The sequence below is a fragment of the Toxorhynchites rutilus genome, chromosome 1 (assembly GCF_029784135.1).
Source record: "Toxorhynchites rutilus septentrionalis strain SRP chromosome 1, ASM2978413v1, whole genome shotgun sequence".
Classification (NCBI taxonomy): domain Eukaryota; kingdom Metazoa; phylum Arthropoda; class Insecta; order Diptera; family Culicidae; genus Toxorhynchites; species Toxorhynchites rutilus.
The window spans coordinates 122,284,429-122,300,790 of record NC_073744.1 but is presented as its reverse complement, the minus strand read 5'-3'; the positions used below and the strand labels follow the sequence as shown (position 1 = coordinate 122,300,790).

Below are 16,362 nucleotides of genomic sequence, written 5' to 3'. Positions count from 1 at the left end.
TTCCGAATACACTGTATCCCTATGTTAACATTGAACAAAATTAAGATTAGTTGTATTAAAAAAACATGGAAAAGTTGTTGTTAGAAAAACGTTTTTCTTGTAAAAGTGCTCGTTATCCGATGTATGGATAACTTGGTTATTGGTTAGCCACTAAAAAATGAACAAAATTCATTTCGAGAGGTTCATCTGTCACTAGCTTATGTGTGAAGTTTCATGACACCTTTTTTTTTATTTTACAAATTACAGTTGTTTAAGTGCCACTACCTTAGTATTCGTATAGAAAATTGAAAAAGAGGAATATCGCATTTTGATCAAACGTTGTTTTTTGATGCTGAAAACTTCTAAACAATGAATGTAGTGGTTGTTGAAATATTATTCCACTTCTGCTCCTTCGAGAACAACAGTTTAGCGGTGGTTCAGTGAATTTAGAATGGGCACCACAGATGCACCTCGCTCTGGAAGGCCAAAAGAGGTTACGAATCCAGAAATCGTAGAACAACTGTGTTTTGAACGATCATAAAGTGTTGGCTGAGGCCGTAGGCATTTCAAAAGAACGAGTAGGATACATTTTGCACGACATTTTGGATATGAATAAGCTATCCGCGCGTTGGGTGCCGCGTTTGCTGACGGTCGACCAAAACAGCGGCCCGTTGAGGATTCAACAGCCGGTTTGGTGTTGTTGAAGCGTAATCGAGTGGACTTCTTTCGATGTTTTATGACAATGGATGAAACGTGGATCCATTACCACACTCAATAGGCAGGCTGCAGAGTAGCGCTGAGGCATATTTTGAAGATGAAGACGAAAACGTTTCGTACTACTAAAAGGGAATTGAAATGGTGGAAACTCGCTATACCAAATGTATTGCCCTCGAAGGAAACTATGTTGAGGAATAAATACAGCTTTGCCCAAAAACGACTGTTTTTATTTAAAATACCCGGACTTTTCAGTCCATGTAATATATGATAAAATTTTGAAAATATAAAAAACGCGTTTTTGAGTTTTCGTTCAACTGTCATATGTTTCCCCAAAATTGGCTTCGGGGGTCACTATTTAATTGAATGTTTTGAAGGAGGAAACACTTACATGAATTGAAAATTGTTGCAATAATTCCATTATCATTTTTCAACAATACTTGCATTCGTTTGTGGTGGTGCTTCGTTGAAATTCTGTTACTCAATTATAAAATTCAATTTTGATCACTGAAATTGGGTACTTACAGTTTTCACCAGACAAATGACCTGTCTCCGCTTGTTGTATCCGTCTCCATTTAATTCAGACTCTGGTCTAGCGAATCTTGGCTGATTAAGAATTTGCTTCTCTCCTGTTTCCACGAGAATTGTTCAAAGCATTTGGATTGCTTATGAAGTGCACATATTCTTCCACCACATCTAATTCATCGAACATATGCGTGTATCAGTACGAGTCCGAGTCAATCCCAACCACGATCACGTCCAGCTTCTTAACCAGCGGCTGCGTTTAAATGGTTTTCTCAACTCACAAAATTAATTCGCACGTAGAGACGAATCGTATTTCGTTCATTATCATTATATTTAGGTAAAGCGATTTCTAAAATGCCGAAACATAAAACATTCTTAAGACTATGACTGAAATTGCATTTTCAGAGTGGTTGTTTTGTACTAAAAATAAAAAAGCACAAATATTTTACATTGAACAAAAGGACACATTTCAAAACGTAGAGAATATATTCGTCCGTTCCATGGTAAAACTAACCATCGAAACTCTTCTTAAAATTCTAAAATTCTTATCATCAACATTAAAATAATGTAATAAATATCTGTGAGCACGATACAAAAATAAAACTAAACAGAAAACCAACACATAAAAAAAACTTTCTCTGTCAAACACACACAAAGAATCGTTAAACAATATTTACAGTAAAACTAGCCGAAATCAATAGTACATCACCAGACAAAAAAAAACATTCAACCAACACTTGCTGAAGATTGCTTTTCCTGTGTCAAAAACTCTAGTATTTATCACGAATAGTTTTGTCCATTATCTTCTGGCCTTTCGAGAGAACATTTAGGTTTTTTTTCTGTATGACAACTGTCAGTTTTGCTGCTGTACCAATAATAATGCGTTCCTGCGTTCGTGTGGTAATTTCCGTACCATCTAAAATAGTGGTTGCGTGTTCTGCTAATGATTTTACGTACGTGTGTGTGTGGGTGGGTTATCGGGTAGGTAGACCGGTTCTGCTGAAGCGTGCATGTAGGAGAGGTTCGGAACTTTGTGGAGCGTGTGGATAAGTTTATTTCTATCATTATGACTAGAAGAGGACCTTTCCTGACCGTTGCGCATAACACACAGCATTAACAAAGTCATGATTTGTTTGTATTTTCTTGTTGTTCTCTTATCAGCGTTTGCAATTATTTGTGGGCTCCAAAAAACAGGAAATTACATTTAATTTATTGTTTGTTCAGTGCATCTGTATTTTCCCCTATATCGGTGCATGTTGCTGCATACTGCTGCGTTATTATATCTATTAATCGATCCTATCGGAAATATTTAGATTTTTTGTCTATTTTGTGATACATCTAACTGCTTCTCAAAACTGGCTACGCTATAGTATTACTGTAATTAAGCGCCGTATGCTAATCGCTTGACTGTTTTCCTCCCTCGTGAACAAGCCGGAGCCGGACAGACGGAGATTTTTCTTTGATGTGGAGCAATTTGAATCACTTCAAGTACGCGGGAGACCCAGATTGCATTGATAAAAGTATCGGAACTTCACCCATTAAGCCTCGGTGACTTAATTTATGGCTCTTTATTGAGTGTTGATAATGGAAATTTATTGAACGTCTTTGGGACGATTAAATTCCAAGCGCCGCACTGCCGCGTTAAAGATAAGAATCTCGACATAGTGGGTCGTTAATGGGATAATGACTGCCGCCCGGGTGCGAATTATTAGCCATTTTGCGTGGTGATTTCATTATATCGTGTGCGTTGTGAAGGTGGCGCAATACCGAAAGCTAGCGAAAACATAACCATAAAAGTTAATCAGTCGGATTGAGCCGAGAGCATCGTTTTGGAGCTTCCGTGTTTGGTTTAGAATGTGGTAAGTGTTTAATGGATGGGGGATTAATGCCATGAAACTCACGTTTAGAAGTCTATCCACTGTCAGTTTGAGTTGGAAATAGTGTTAGAATTTTCCTTTCCAAAATCGAGATGATCTATTTCAGTAATATGCTACAAGAGCTGAAAAGTTTCCTCTATTGATACATTGATAGCATAATCTTCTTTGACAGGTGGCCTCCACTTGACTGAGGTTTGATTCAGTTAGAATCCGAAATCACTGTTCATTATATAGCAACGGTAGTAGGCGTATCTGAAATCTTTTGACAGCGAATTGTTTGTTTCGACGGTGATGCAGAATCATTTGAACAATGCATGCAGAACAATACATGGTCGATGTAAGCGCAGCTGTCATCCTTAGTGGAGAAAGTTTTGCTCCGGCCAAACAAAACCAAATAACATACAAAATTCCAGAACGACATTTATTTTCTTGGTGACTAAACAAACGAAATAAACTCAATCTGTTAATCTCAACAACCTCGAAAAGAATAGCACTGCTTCATTATGATCAAGATTAGTGCAAATGCAATCCTAGTAGAAAGCAGTTTTGCGACTGGCACGCAAACCCAAATAAATAAATAACTTAATATAACTTATTGAATAACTTGGTATTCCCCATATATTTTTTTGGTGCACAACCTTAACACCTGCTTCACCATAGCGTCAGTTCAATGCATTGATGACAGAAAACAAACAATGATAACTGCTTGGAAAAAGGCTGAATATTTGCCTCAGCAGAGATTCATTACTAATACCCTAGCGTGAATATTTCCATCCCGCTATTACCCCTCCTTGTTTATATTTATCATTACGACTGCACTATTTTATTTTTTCAGACAGTCTCAGCTCAATAGAGGCAATCCGCTCAATGAAGGTTGATAAACGCTCATCTTATTTCCTAACTAGAATAAGACAACTATTGAGTGTTTTGGTCGAAAAATTATTCAAGATTACCTTGACATGGGTTCCCTCTCATTGTTCGATTCCGGGGAATGAGAAAGCGGACTCGCTAGCTAAGGTGGGCGCTTTAGAAGGCACACTTTTTGAAAGGCAAATTGCTTATAATGAATTTTTCCACATTCCTCGTCAGTACACGCTCGTAAGTTGGCAGCGCATGTGGAGTGGAGATGAGTTCGGTCGTTGGTTACACACGATTATCCCTAAGGTCTCGACGAGTGCATGGTTCAAGGGATTGAATGTAGGTCGTGATTTCATTCGCGTGATATCTCGGCTTATGTCCAATCACTACAACCTAAACGCGCATCTCTATCGCATTGGGCTCGCAGCAAACAATCTTTGTGATTGTGGCGATGGCTACCACGACATCGAGCATGTTGTCTGGTCGTGTATCCGGTTCCATACTGCTCGCTTTCAGCTCTCTAGAGCACTGAGAGCACAAGGCAGACAATCGGAGATCCCCGTCCGGGATATCTTAGGTAGCCGTGATCCTGATCTTCTGCTTCATCTATACCTGTTCCTCAGGAACGCCGATGTCAACGTTTAATGATGTTTCCTTCGTTGTGTCCCCGTTTTATATCCCTCCTATCCGATCGATAAACTTTTACTTAGTCGCGGCAATACATACACACACTCTTTACAGATACACGGGCCAAAGGTTGTGCAGTCCACTGATGATTCAACAAGAGCCAAAGGTTGTACCGCTCATGACAACTCTACATGAACTGATGATTGCGCCGGTTAGTGACCATTCTATCCTGGATTCCTCGAGTCGAGAAAGACGCACCACGCTAGATATGAGGTACAGACAAGGGGGGCGTTGCTGATTAAGGGTCAGCTGCATCCCAATAGGAAGTATCCCGTGTCGGGCACACGTACAGAGCATTGGAGACAGCAACATCCGAATTACGAAAACACTTGTAATACTAACCTCGAGCCAACCGCGAGTAATCGGTTACATATTACTAACATAGATAATAAGAAAAATTGTCAAAGTATTGAACTCCCGGCCCCGTGAGGCTAACGCCATATGAGCCTTGATAAAAATATATATTTTGGAAAAAAAAATTACGACTGCATAATTCGCAACACAAAACAATCGTCCATCATAGTAGTTTGCCTTCCTTCCTTGCTTGAGACTTTAAACTTCTTCAGTTCATTCGGCTCTAACCTTCAAAAAGGCCCGTGGAAACTTTACTTTATCCATCATATTACTCCTCCACCACCATTGCCTTGAGAAAGGCATTCGATCCCTCGCCGTCCAGCTCGCCAGGCAACGATGTTGTTCAGTCGGTTTCCTCACGAAGAATGAATGTTTGCCTCAGGGAGATCCACTGTTTATACTCTAGGCAAATATTCCCCTTCGTTCTTCTTATTTTCCTTTGTTCACGGAGCTTTACTCTTACGATTTCCCCTTCGTTACTCGTCAATGAGCTGCTCGTTATTGACAGCTCTGTTCGGGAAAGCACACAAATGGACAGAACAAATGTATGAGAAAATGCGAATGCTTCCAATTTTCATCAATTTAAACCATATACAGACTATGCGATGGCAAAGTATAGCATATCAAACAAATCTTAGGGAATTTCCGATTCGTTTGGTATGTAAACCACCAAAATCCGTTCGCGGCAAAAATAGTTATTAACGTTAACTTTATTTCATAAAAACGTGAACTGTTTTCTGATAGTTCTACGTCAAAAGATGTGCAGGATGGAAGCTGGTGAAGAAATTTGATTTTGGACATCCACATTAAAAATCCAGCGTGGCTGCCACGTACTACAATCGCGAAATCGCTGAAATTGGTTAATACGACCGTGTATGATGTGCTGAAACGTTTCCATGACCGTACAAATCTTGTTCGGATGTATCTGAGGACGCATCGTAGTGGAATTTACGATCGGAAGCTGAGGTTGAAGGTATTGGAAACAATTAAGGATTAAGACTCTCGGACTACGACATCGCCAAAAAACACAATTATAACCATGGTACAATACGGAGAATCCATATGCGGAAGGTCATCGTAATTTCCGTGCGAAATCTGGTGTCCAAAAAAAAAACGCGCTCGAAAGTTGTACAACAAGATTTTAAAGAAGTTCGAAGGATACACGCTGATGGATGACCAAACGTGTGTGAAGATGGATTTTGGACAGCTCCAAGGCCTGAAATTTTAACAGGCCACTGCCAGAGATGTCCCCAGCAAATTTTAGTTCATTTTCGCAGATGAATTTTCCAGGAAGTTCTTGATTTGGCAAGGGACTTGCAGCTGTGGACAGAAAACCAAGGTTTTCGTCACAAACAAGACAATGGACTCGAAAATGTCTAGGGAAGAGTGCCTGCAGAAACGTCTCCTTCCGTTTGTTAAGGTTCACGAAAGTTCGGTGAAGTTTTGACCAGATTTGTCAAGCTGCCACCACAATCGATAGATGCTTTAGTGACAATAGGGTCGATTGTTTTGAAAAATACTCCCAATTGCCTCCAATTCCGCCCAATCAGAAAATAATGGGCAATTATCAAGCAGAAATTGAAGTAGGGTGCCAAAGTGACTCGGTATGCTGCAGACATGAAGAGATCGTGGAATAAAATGGCCGCTGAGGTTGACCAACAGAGGGTCCAAACTTTGATGCAGGGTTTCCGAAGAAAAGTACGACAATTCATAAAAACGGTATCGGAATATTTTTTTCCAATACTTTTTCTGGAGAGAACAATAAATTATTCGCATTCTGATGTTTTGTACCTTCAACCAATCCCAAGATACAACTGGTTTTATGATTCCAGATTCTAAATGTTTCTAACCTTCGAGGGAAGAGGTGAATTCGGCAATGCTCTGTACGGCACGGTCATCACTAAACGACGTTTTTTTTGTTTATAATGATGATTATAATTTTCCTTATCTGCAATGGTGTTTCGAGGACATCAACGGATAATAGTTACCTTAAAATGTAACCGGCGAACATCAAACGAATTGGTTTTCACGAATTTTTCGGATATAATTGAGCCACCCGCCACTGTTGCTTATTACGTGCCTCACCGTTGTTTCATTCTGATTTTGGGCATAATCTGCTTCGGACGAAATTGCTATTGACTTTTTCGATTCGCCTAATGCTGCGTTTTCGTCCACCAACTGGCAGTTCACCAACTTTCTTAACAGACAATTTGTCGCAAACGTTATCCTTTTCTATGTGCTCTGCATGTTGAAACCCGTTTCCCGCATAACACCTTCCTCGTAACCCACCGTAAAGCGGACCACGTTAAAGCGAAGACCGGAGAGTTCGTCACCTTGTCGAAGTACCTTGTAAGTCTCAAAGATTCCGACAGATCGCCTGAGATCCGTAAACCGCATCGCACATCGTTCATCGTTGCCTGAATCAGTCTTGGCATCTTTCGGGGAGCTTCGGAAATCAGCTTGTAGAGCTCTGCTGCGAGACCATCTTTAGGTGCTTTGTGGTTCTTCAGCTGAGTAACGACCTCCTTAACTCTACCCATCGTAGGATATGGTACATCGTTTGTGCGCTGTTCGGATATTCATTGCTGCCTCCACCTTTCGATCACCTCGTCCTTCGTCCTTCCTTAGCCCCCACAGTTTCGTTAAGTTCCATGCCTTATTCTGTCCTAGATGGCCATCATGTTGTCTTCTACCACTCAAGAGAGTTCACCTTGCGTTAACCACAAATTAGATGTGGCCTTGTCGTCATGTGGCCAATTCAGTTGATGGGAGTGGGCACCATGTACTACGTTCTACTACCAAGCTGCAGGAGAATTTCATCCAAGAAAATCAAGGTATTTCGTCACAAACCATGTCTCTAATGATCTCACCGTCGTTGGTGTTTTTATTTAAATTTAATTTTTTTACTCGAACTTTTGTCGTTCAACCGTTTGACGATTCCGTAGATAACCTGAAAAGTTATTTCACTTTTGCCCAGTTCAGTAGGTTATGTTTCTACAGCTTCAACAACACGGTCTTCCATACAAAGCTTGTAGCGTGGAAATATCTTGTGAAATGGTCGAAGGATGAAGAAGGAAGCTACTGACCGATTCCTTTGAGAGAACGTTGGTAGATGATTCAGTGGACCTATATAACAGTTACCTAACGGATAGTATTGCGAGTGATTCTGTGTTCCTATTTCAAATAGACGGCACAGGGAACAAACATCGTGACAGGCCTGATGGCTTGTACCCATGGGCGTTTGAACCTGGCCGCACCGATGGCATCTATGGCGTTCGCCGAATCGGAGACGACCAACAGCGGCTTGGAAGATGAAATTGTGATTGCCTCGCAGAAGCCGATCACCTCGGCCGAGAAGACTTGACAGATGTCCGCGTATTTCTTGTTGAAATCAGATTATTGTTACCATCGCTTACCCTAAACCCAACTACTGATGGTACTTTTGAACCGTCCGAATATTTCATCTCGTGGAGGCGGTATTTTTCTGCTATAATGGCCTTAAGTATTCTAACAGACCGGTCGAGCTCTTCCCGGCTCAGAAGTTGTTCCTGATAACGTTCTCGACGAGAACAGTTGGAAACCTCCAGTCGTTCACACCAAACCAGGAATGTGCCACCCGCTGCAGAATTGTGTTGTTAAGGGCAGTCAGGTGGATCTTTCCCCTACCGTTGGTTGTCGACTAAAAACTGGCAGTCTTGGATGCGATCGCCAAGTCTATGATGATATCGAAAGAAGGTTTTCCAATTTCAGTGCAGACAGAGGCAGCTGGTGTTGATGGCAGGAGCCCAGAGACAGTCCGTAGTTCCTTGTTATAGACCGATGCCATAGATTTTGGGAGCTTGTTCTCAGCCATGTCAGTTCGAGGTTATAAGTGAGACGGCTGCTGATGATAGCTTGATACGCCACCCTTTCTGTTGTTGCTCGGTAAAGGTTATAAATATAAATATAAATCCTCTCTCGGCTGCCTGTAGCGTAGAATCCTATGGGTGTCACTCACTGCTATCAGAAGAATGTCGTTCGCGTAGACAAACACGAAGACTCGTCCAGGCAGGGCCTGAAACAGTTTATTCATGGCGACAAGAAAGAGGGTAACGACAAGAACAGAACCTTGAGGTACTCCTGTTTCCTCGTGGAAAACTCGGGAACTAATGTGCGTGGCGAAGTTCTTGATGAAATGCAGTAATTTACCGTCAACGCCCAAATCTGCCAGAGTTTTCAACACTAACGAGATCCATGGTCTGTTGTATACCTTTTCCAGGTCCAGTGTTACCATCTTCATGTGCTGACGGTTCCTGTTGGCTCCGGCTATCACGTCTTCGAGGCTCTCGAAGTAGTTGTTGATGCCCATACCCGGCCGGAAGACGAACTGTCGATAGTCAAATTTCACGTTTTTGGTTACAAAGGAGATCAGGCGCCTGTCCCCCATTATTTCCGGAATCGTGAATGAACAGGAGGCTAAGGAAATTAGACGGTAGCCTTTCCCGTTGTTGCTACTTCGGCCGACCTTAGGTATGGATATTACTCCAAATGCCGTTAATGCTGAGAAGAACGGACTGTCCGAGCAGGAACAGTTGTTTCAGCATCTTACCGATACCGTCAAGGCCAGTTGACTCACCTTTGGCGGAATGTTGGGTGAAATTCCGGGTGAGAGGATTATTAGAACGACTCACAGGGACAACAAAGTTCCGGACCGAAGTGATAGCGGGTTATCGTGTTAAGTTCGTCGACTTTGTTCCACCCTAACCTAGTAAAGAATACTGACTGCTGAATTATCAGTTATGTTAGGCTGTGTTGCAGGTACCTTTAGGGAAAATATCAGTGTCGTCATTTAAGGCCGAGAGCTCCAACACCCCCAACACATATTCCCCATGACGTTTGGTGTTTGCATTCCGCAGTTGCGGTGATGAGCATTGAAGTCCTTCAAGATGATTTTTGGGTCCTCCATGCCTTCTAACTCCTCAAGCAGCTTCCGTCGTAGTTCCGGGACTCCAGCTTCGGTTTTTTACTTTTTACTTTACATTCCGACGCAAGGATGTCGGAAGTGAGAACTTCTGATCTTTGGCGTGAGAGGTACGGATCTTAACCACTCTCATAGAAGGTTTTGAGCAGTTGTATCAACTAATGCATATTTTGAATCCAATGCCATTTAATCAAAACAGTTCACAAAAATGACAGATCAGACACTCAAAAATTTATTCACTCCGTAAGTGCGGACATTCATGCCTAACACATTCACTACACATCCTTAAAGAAGAAGAAGCCTTCTGTATCAAAGTGTGCTACGACAAAGAAGGTGCCAGCAGCATACAGGAAAATTTGTGTGCTAGTCCGGATATGGAACAGTATCCAGAATTTTGGAATATGGACATACACTGCATTTATTTAGATGCAACGTATTTAGATACATTCTTTCATGGAAGTACGCTTTAGATCCCCAGTATGAAAATCTTACTGTTGCAAGGTTCTTGGGTTCGATCACACCTCAAGCGGAAAGTAGGAGTAAAAATGTTTATAGTTGTGATCGATATCTGAGTGGGAAGGAGAAAGTCTGATGTGAATTAGCAGCGCAGTTTAATCTTAACGTGAGCAGGGAACCAAATAAACGAAAGGCGCTGAATGTTTATGACGATTTTCTTCATCAGTAATTTGTTATAGGAGAACTCGAAGATGCTACGTCGAAAATGCGGTCGTGTCCTAGATACAATCTCTTAGAAAAATATCTCAAAGTTATGTTAGGTTGTGTACTTTCCGCGATTGTGTCACATTTACCCGAAACCCACTCACCCGAAAGACATTCACCCGAATCCCACTCACCCGAATGTAACAAAAATACCCGAATGCGACACATACACGAAAGAATAATAATATAATCGAATAATACGCAAATTTTATTATTTGGAAGTATTTGTGGATTTCTGATCAGTGTTATTTAAAGATCATATTTGTCCCGTACATTCATTTCCATTCAAAAAGTATTTTTCGTAGGTAGTGCAATTTGAGAAATAGTGGCGTTGAATAAAATCCTTTTCAAAATAATGAAAAGTGAAAGAATGCAGTTTTATAACGTATTATGAAGTTTGTCCATACTTATGGATGACGCAGCCCGTTTACTTGAAAGAAAGCTGACAATTTTTGAACACACGTATTATGGCACTGAAGTGCAATTTTGATTATGAATTTATTATTTCGCAATGAAATTCATTATGCGATCACTGTAATGGGAGCGAGGATAAGGAACCGAGGAGTCCTCAAGCCGCCGAGGTGACGCAATCCGAGTCGGCCGCCGACCCACCGCGGAAGCGGCGGCCTCTTGCAAGCAAACCTGTGTTCCATCGATTGCCCGGTTTGTTTGAAACATAGGGGACGATCCTTTAGTCAGGTCCGACCGAACGTTAGCGAGCGTCGGACGGCATACGTTTACCTGGTGCATAACGTTTGCTCGGTTAATTAGGCATTTCATGCATTTTGATTGCCTGGTTTCAAACATGATGCACCAGATAAACGTATGCGGTCCGACCCGGGTCGTCAGCCGACTTGGATCACGTCACCTCGGTGGCTTATTGCCGCCTCGGTTCCTTATCCTCGTTGAATGAGAACCACCATTACATTGATTTCAGAATAAAGTTATCACGAAATAATAAATTCATGATAAAAACTGAGCTGCGGTTGTAAATACGTTTTTTTTCTTATCTATTCTTTTCGCATTATCATTCAAATTTTTTATGTTAAAGTTACCTGCTTAATTTTCGAAATATCCCATAATTCATGCTCATTTCTGAATGTTCTCATGGCTGAACGGAAAGGAAAGAAGACGGCATGTTAATTGTGCCTACACTAATTTCTGAAAATGACACAACGAAGTCTTCAACATCTTTTTCGAATTTCCTCATTACAATTTCTCATTTTACTTCGTATCTTTCTAACAGGAGATTCGACAAAACTCATAATCTGATCTGTCGGAATTTTCGCTTTTTCATTCGGGTAAACATTCCATTGGGATAAATGTTGTATTCGGGCAAATGTCACATTCGGGTATGTGTCACATTCGGGTAAATGTCCATTCGGGTATTTGTCGCATTCGGGTATATACTGCATTCGGGTATTTGTCACATTCTGTGGATGTCATTCGGGTATGTGTTACTTTCGGGTAAATGTGCTTTGGGTAAACGTGTTTCGGGTGAATGTTATTCGGGACACAACCACCTGCACATAGTTACTTTAAACAAAATTTTTTGTCCAATAAAGTTACACAAAATTGAATGAAATTGATAGTAAGGGGTAGCTAAGAAACTTAGCTATTATTTGATGCCAAAACCTTACCATATGCCATGAAAAATTATCAAACTGCTGTTCGATTTTTCGAACGCTTGGCATAAAAAGGGTTAGTAGCCCGAAATTGTTCAACGAGTCGTTCGTTGTTCGAATCAAACAGTGAAGCTAGCAGTATTTCCCGAGTGTTCCCTATCGAAATCATCTGCGGTCCACGTGCGGATAGAGGATAGTGTTTTACATGGAGAAATTCCTCCAATTCATCCCACCAAGAGGGGGTCTCCGTAGCCACATTGGTTGCACATTCGCTTAGTAAGCGAGCGATCGTGAGTTCAAAACTCAGGGTCCTCATTGACCATCTTTGTGTTATTACAGAACAACTACGTCCACGCAACAATCATCAGCGATGGAGATCCATCCACGGTCGAAATAAGATCGATTTATCCATACAACTGCTCTGCCCTGCAAGACACATCGGGCTGCTGTTCTATAAATAACTCAACAATGATCAATCAACTGTCTCCGCTGATCTAACTTGGATGATGGGAGAACAGAAGGAAAACTCTTACGTCTAAATGACTACTGTGTAAATGTGTACCAAATGCAATGGTATAGAGGGGGATACTCTAACGCCAAAAAAATGGCAACTGTGTAATGTGCTAATTTTAAATATGATAAAACATGTGACATGTACACGATTAAAATTCGGCTCTTTTACAGCTGAAATGCTAATGAGCCTAAAATAAACAAAAGGGATAAAAAAAATCCCACTAAGAGTCCCGCCCTGTCAGAGTTCAACCCCAATATCGTGCCAATGTAGTTCTTAGATTCGAACCGAAAAAAATTTCTTCATGTCAGCTGTATAAGGAACTACTTTGAATAACATTTTCCTATAATAACGCTCGCAGAACGCTCCCGAGGCCAAATAACTGTTGTTTTGATTGATAAAAAAAATTAGTGGGTTATATCTATGATATAACCGCAAGGTTCACGTGGAACTACCTTAGCTGAGCAATCATTCGTTTGTATTGATTAAATTCTTGATTGAATGAAACAGTTTCCAAATTCAATTGAGTTCAATATATTTGCTCTGTGAGTGAAAAAAATGAACAAATGCCGTGTAAAGTCAATTCATTTATTGTGATTGATTGTTCTTCGTTACAAGTAAATTTAATGACGGACCTTTTACGTTTGGTATGATGACTAGAACAAAATATATGTACGGAAGAATTATCAAACGTTTGATGAACCAGCCTAAGGCTGAAAATCTTTCCAATAAAGACAACAACAAAAATATCAAACGATTATTTTATTTTACATTTCCCTCTGAAGTTTACATCCCAAAAGTGTACATACTTCTCGAATCTCGAATTTGCTTGAAACTGGGAAGTTCATTCGCTTCTAGTGGCTGCACGATTTTCCCAGGTTCCTAAGTTTAGAAGATCATGTTAGGACAGACATATTCCACTCTGCACAAAGGCAAGCGAGGACAAAAGTACTCGCAGTTTGCATTTATTTGCAGAGCCGATTTTCCCAGAAACCACGGTTTTGAAGTCTGTGTTAGGGAAACACATTTCAATCGGAACAAAAATACCCCCGATTTGTATGAATTCGCAATGCCGATTTCCCCACGCTTCATGGATTTGAAGTCTGTGTTAGGGAAACACATTCCAGTCGGAACAAAAATACCCCCGACTTGCATGAATTTGAAATACCGATTTCTCCAGGCACCTTGGTTTAGAAATCTCTATAAGGGAACACATTTCGGTGGGAACAAAAGCTCCCCCTACTTTCGTGTGTTCTTTTTCTTCTTTTTGGCTTTAAGAGGGTTTAAACTTTTCAGTTCACTCGCCTCTAGGCTCTTTCGTGTGCTTGCAATGCCGATTTCGCTGCTTGGTTTTAAAGTCTGTGTTAGGGAACATTTTTCGATGAGAACAAAAGTCCCCCTACTTTCATGTATTTACAATGCCGATTTCCCCAAGGCTGCTTGGTTTTGATGGCTGTAAATCGGGCCTATCAAAACGATGCAGTTAGGGCGTTTAGATAACGCCTAATATTTTACAGTTATTCAATTGTTTATCTAATGAAAAACAACATTTTGTTAGTTGCGATAGATGCGTAGAAATATTCCCTATCAAGTGATGCAAACATCTCACCTATCCAGTACGAAATGTTCGAGCTATAAGCATTCGAAATCTTTCATTTTTTCCTGCATGTTCTGTGTTTAGGTTTTCATTTTACCCTCCATATATTCCGGTTAGACGTAGTCCCACGTCAAAATGGGGACTGGGGAATTCTGAATCAATTCATACTGGTGAACCACAATTTGCTGATAAAGTTCGTATCCATCTTTTTGTAATCAACAAATGACTTTCAACAATAGCAGTTGCTTCCATTAATGAGTCACACGAATTTCAGATACAAGAGTGGAATGAAAAACAAAATCAAAAAGTTAGAGGCGAATGAACTGAAAAGTTTAAACCCTCTTAAAGCCAAAAAGAAGAAGAAGAAATCAAAAAGTCTGCCTTTCATTCGAAACTTATCCTTCAAAGGCTGAACTTCTGTTATCGTGTTTCGCTCACAACATTGAAGATCACTATTGGAATAATACTGTGATTTTCCTGACAAAATAACGCCACTGTTTGCTATCCAATCAACATGCATCGTGTTTCCAGTTGATATCCGTCGAAAAAGCGATTTCAAACGATGCACACACGGTCAATTGCCGCATATCATTATATCATTTTCTCAAAGCAATACATCGTCGGATTCTCTCCCCCATCGAACTTGCTCCTCCACCCTCTGCTAAAACACACAAACATCAACGCTGCCGGCTTGTTTCGCACCAATAACCTTTCTGTTATCGACGAACGTATTTTGTCTATATTCAATGAAACGTAGATTCGCAGCGTAGTATTAAATGCAATCCATCACTTCGCGTCAATTCTCACACAGCGCGCTGCTGCTCTATCGCAGTCGAAAGCTGCAGCGGCGCAATGCGTGGGGCGGTATAACACTTTCGCTTTCATCGTTTCAATTTTCCCACAAAATTAAACACCGAAAATTTCTGCCTTCCTGTCCTAGTTCCGCGCGCGATTGCTCGCCTCGCCGCCAGTCTCATAACAGTTGCACAATCAGAATCTTAAAGAAGTAGAAGATGAACACGCTATAAAACAGAAACAGCAACAAATAGTAAAAGAACACATCGCTCCGGCTGAGCCAGAGGTCACCGTTTCCAGCTAGCTACTCAATTCCGAATGTGTTGGTTTCTTCGACGGCAAGCAGCAGTTTCTCGTACAGTATATCCGGCGTCGGATATGGCGGCAAGTCGAGGCGATTGAAGCAAGTGTGGGCCCGGGGCAGCGCATTCGGTTTGCCCCACTTTTCAATGCAAAAGCGCCGCGGTCCAGTGGATCCTCGCAGAGCGGCAAAACCTTCGTACGGTATGCTGGACGTCCCCGTCACGAACTGCAGCAGCCGCAACCGCTGCTCGTTGGAGAACTTTTCAATCACGTGCCAGAACCACACGATGACTTGGTGGCCATCGTGATATCCGCTACGATACTCAGTATTTACCCGCCAATCGTTGAGATCAATTTCCGCCGTTCCAGCGATCACTAGCTCCAACTCCCGCGCGTCGAACACTGACACCAGTCGGGGATCAACGACTTCATAGAAGCCACGCACCAGCGATTCAGTCTGCTCCTGAACTCCTCGTTCCAGTCGCCACTTCACCATCCGCTCTAAGTACTCACGCTTGTTCTTCTCCGTTACGGGAATGTTTTTCCCGCCGGGCTTAAGCTCTCGCTCGACCACTCTACCCAAGAGTTCCTCCGTGACGCAGAACGTAAGGCCCAGCGATACGCCGGAACCTATGTCGTTATCCCGGATCCATTGGAGCGATTGGTGGAATTCATTATCCAACGATTCGAGATCACTGAGAGCCACTGGCAATCGCAGCAGTGCTTTGTAGAATGGACGGGTGAAGAAAGCATCCAGTAAGTACTGATGAACCAGCGCCAGACCAAGGACGCGACCACTGAAGCGGAACCTAAATTGAAAGACAAACAACATTAGACATTAATACAGTGGAAGACCA

General features: G+C 41.6%; 2 protein-coding genes across 10 annotated transcripts in view; one reads left to right on the top strand and one right to left on the bottom strand.

Moving 5' to 3' along the window:
* LOC129762280 (monocarboxylate transporter 12-like) overlaps positions 1–16,362 on the top strand; it is a 660,562-nt gene that overhangs the window by 117,766 nt on the left and 526,434 nt on the right. The gene's annotated exons all lie outside the window — the stretch shown is intronic.
* The window catches only part of LOC129762279 (E3 ubiquitin-protein ligase HECW2), a 117,151-nt gene continuing 102,328 nt past the window's right edge, over positions 1,540–16,362 (bottom strand). For all 7 annotated transcript variants that reach the window (XM_055760394.1, XM_055760397.1, XM_055760398.1 and 4 more), the window contains one exon: positions 1,540–16,314. In XM_055760394.1, coding sequence (XP_055616369.1) covers positions 15,507–16,314 — 808 coding nt within the window. In that variant the 3' untranslated portion in view covers positions 1,540–15,506. The remainder of the gene's footprint in view (positions 16,315–16,362) is intronic.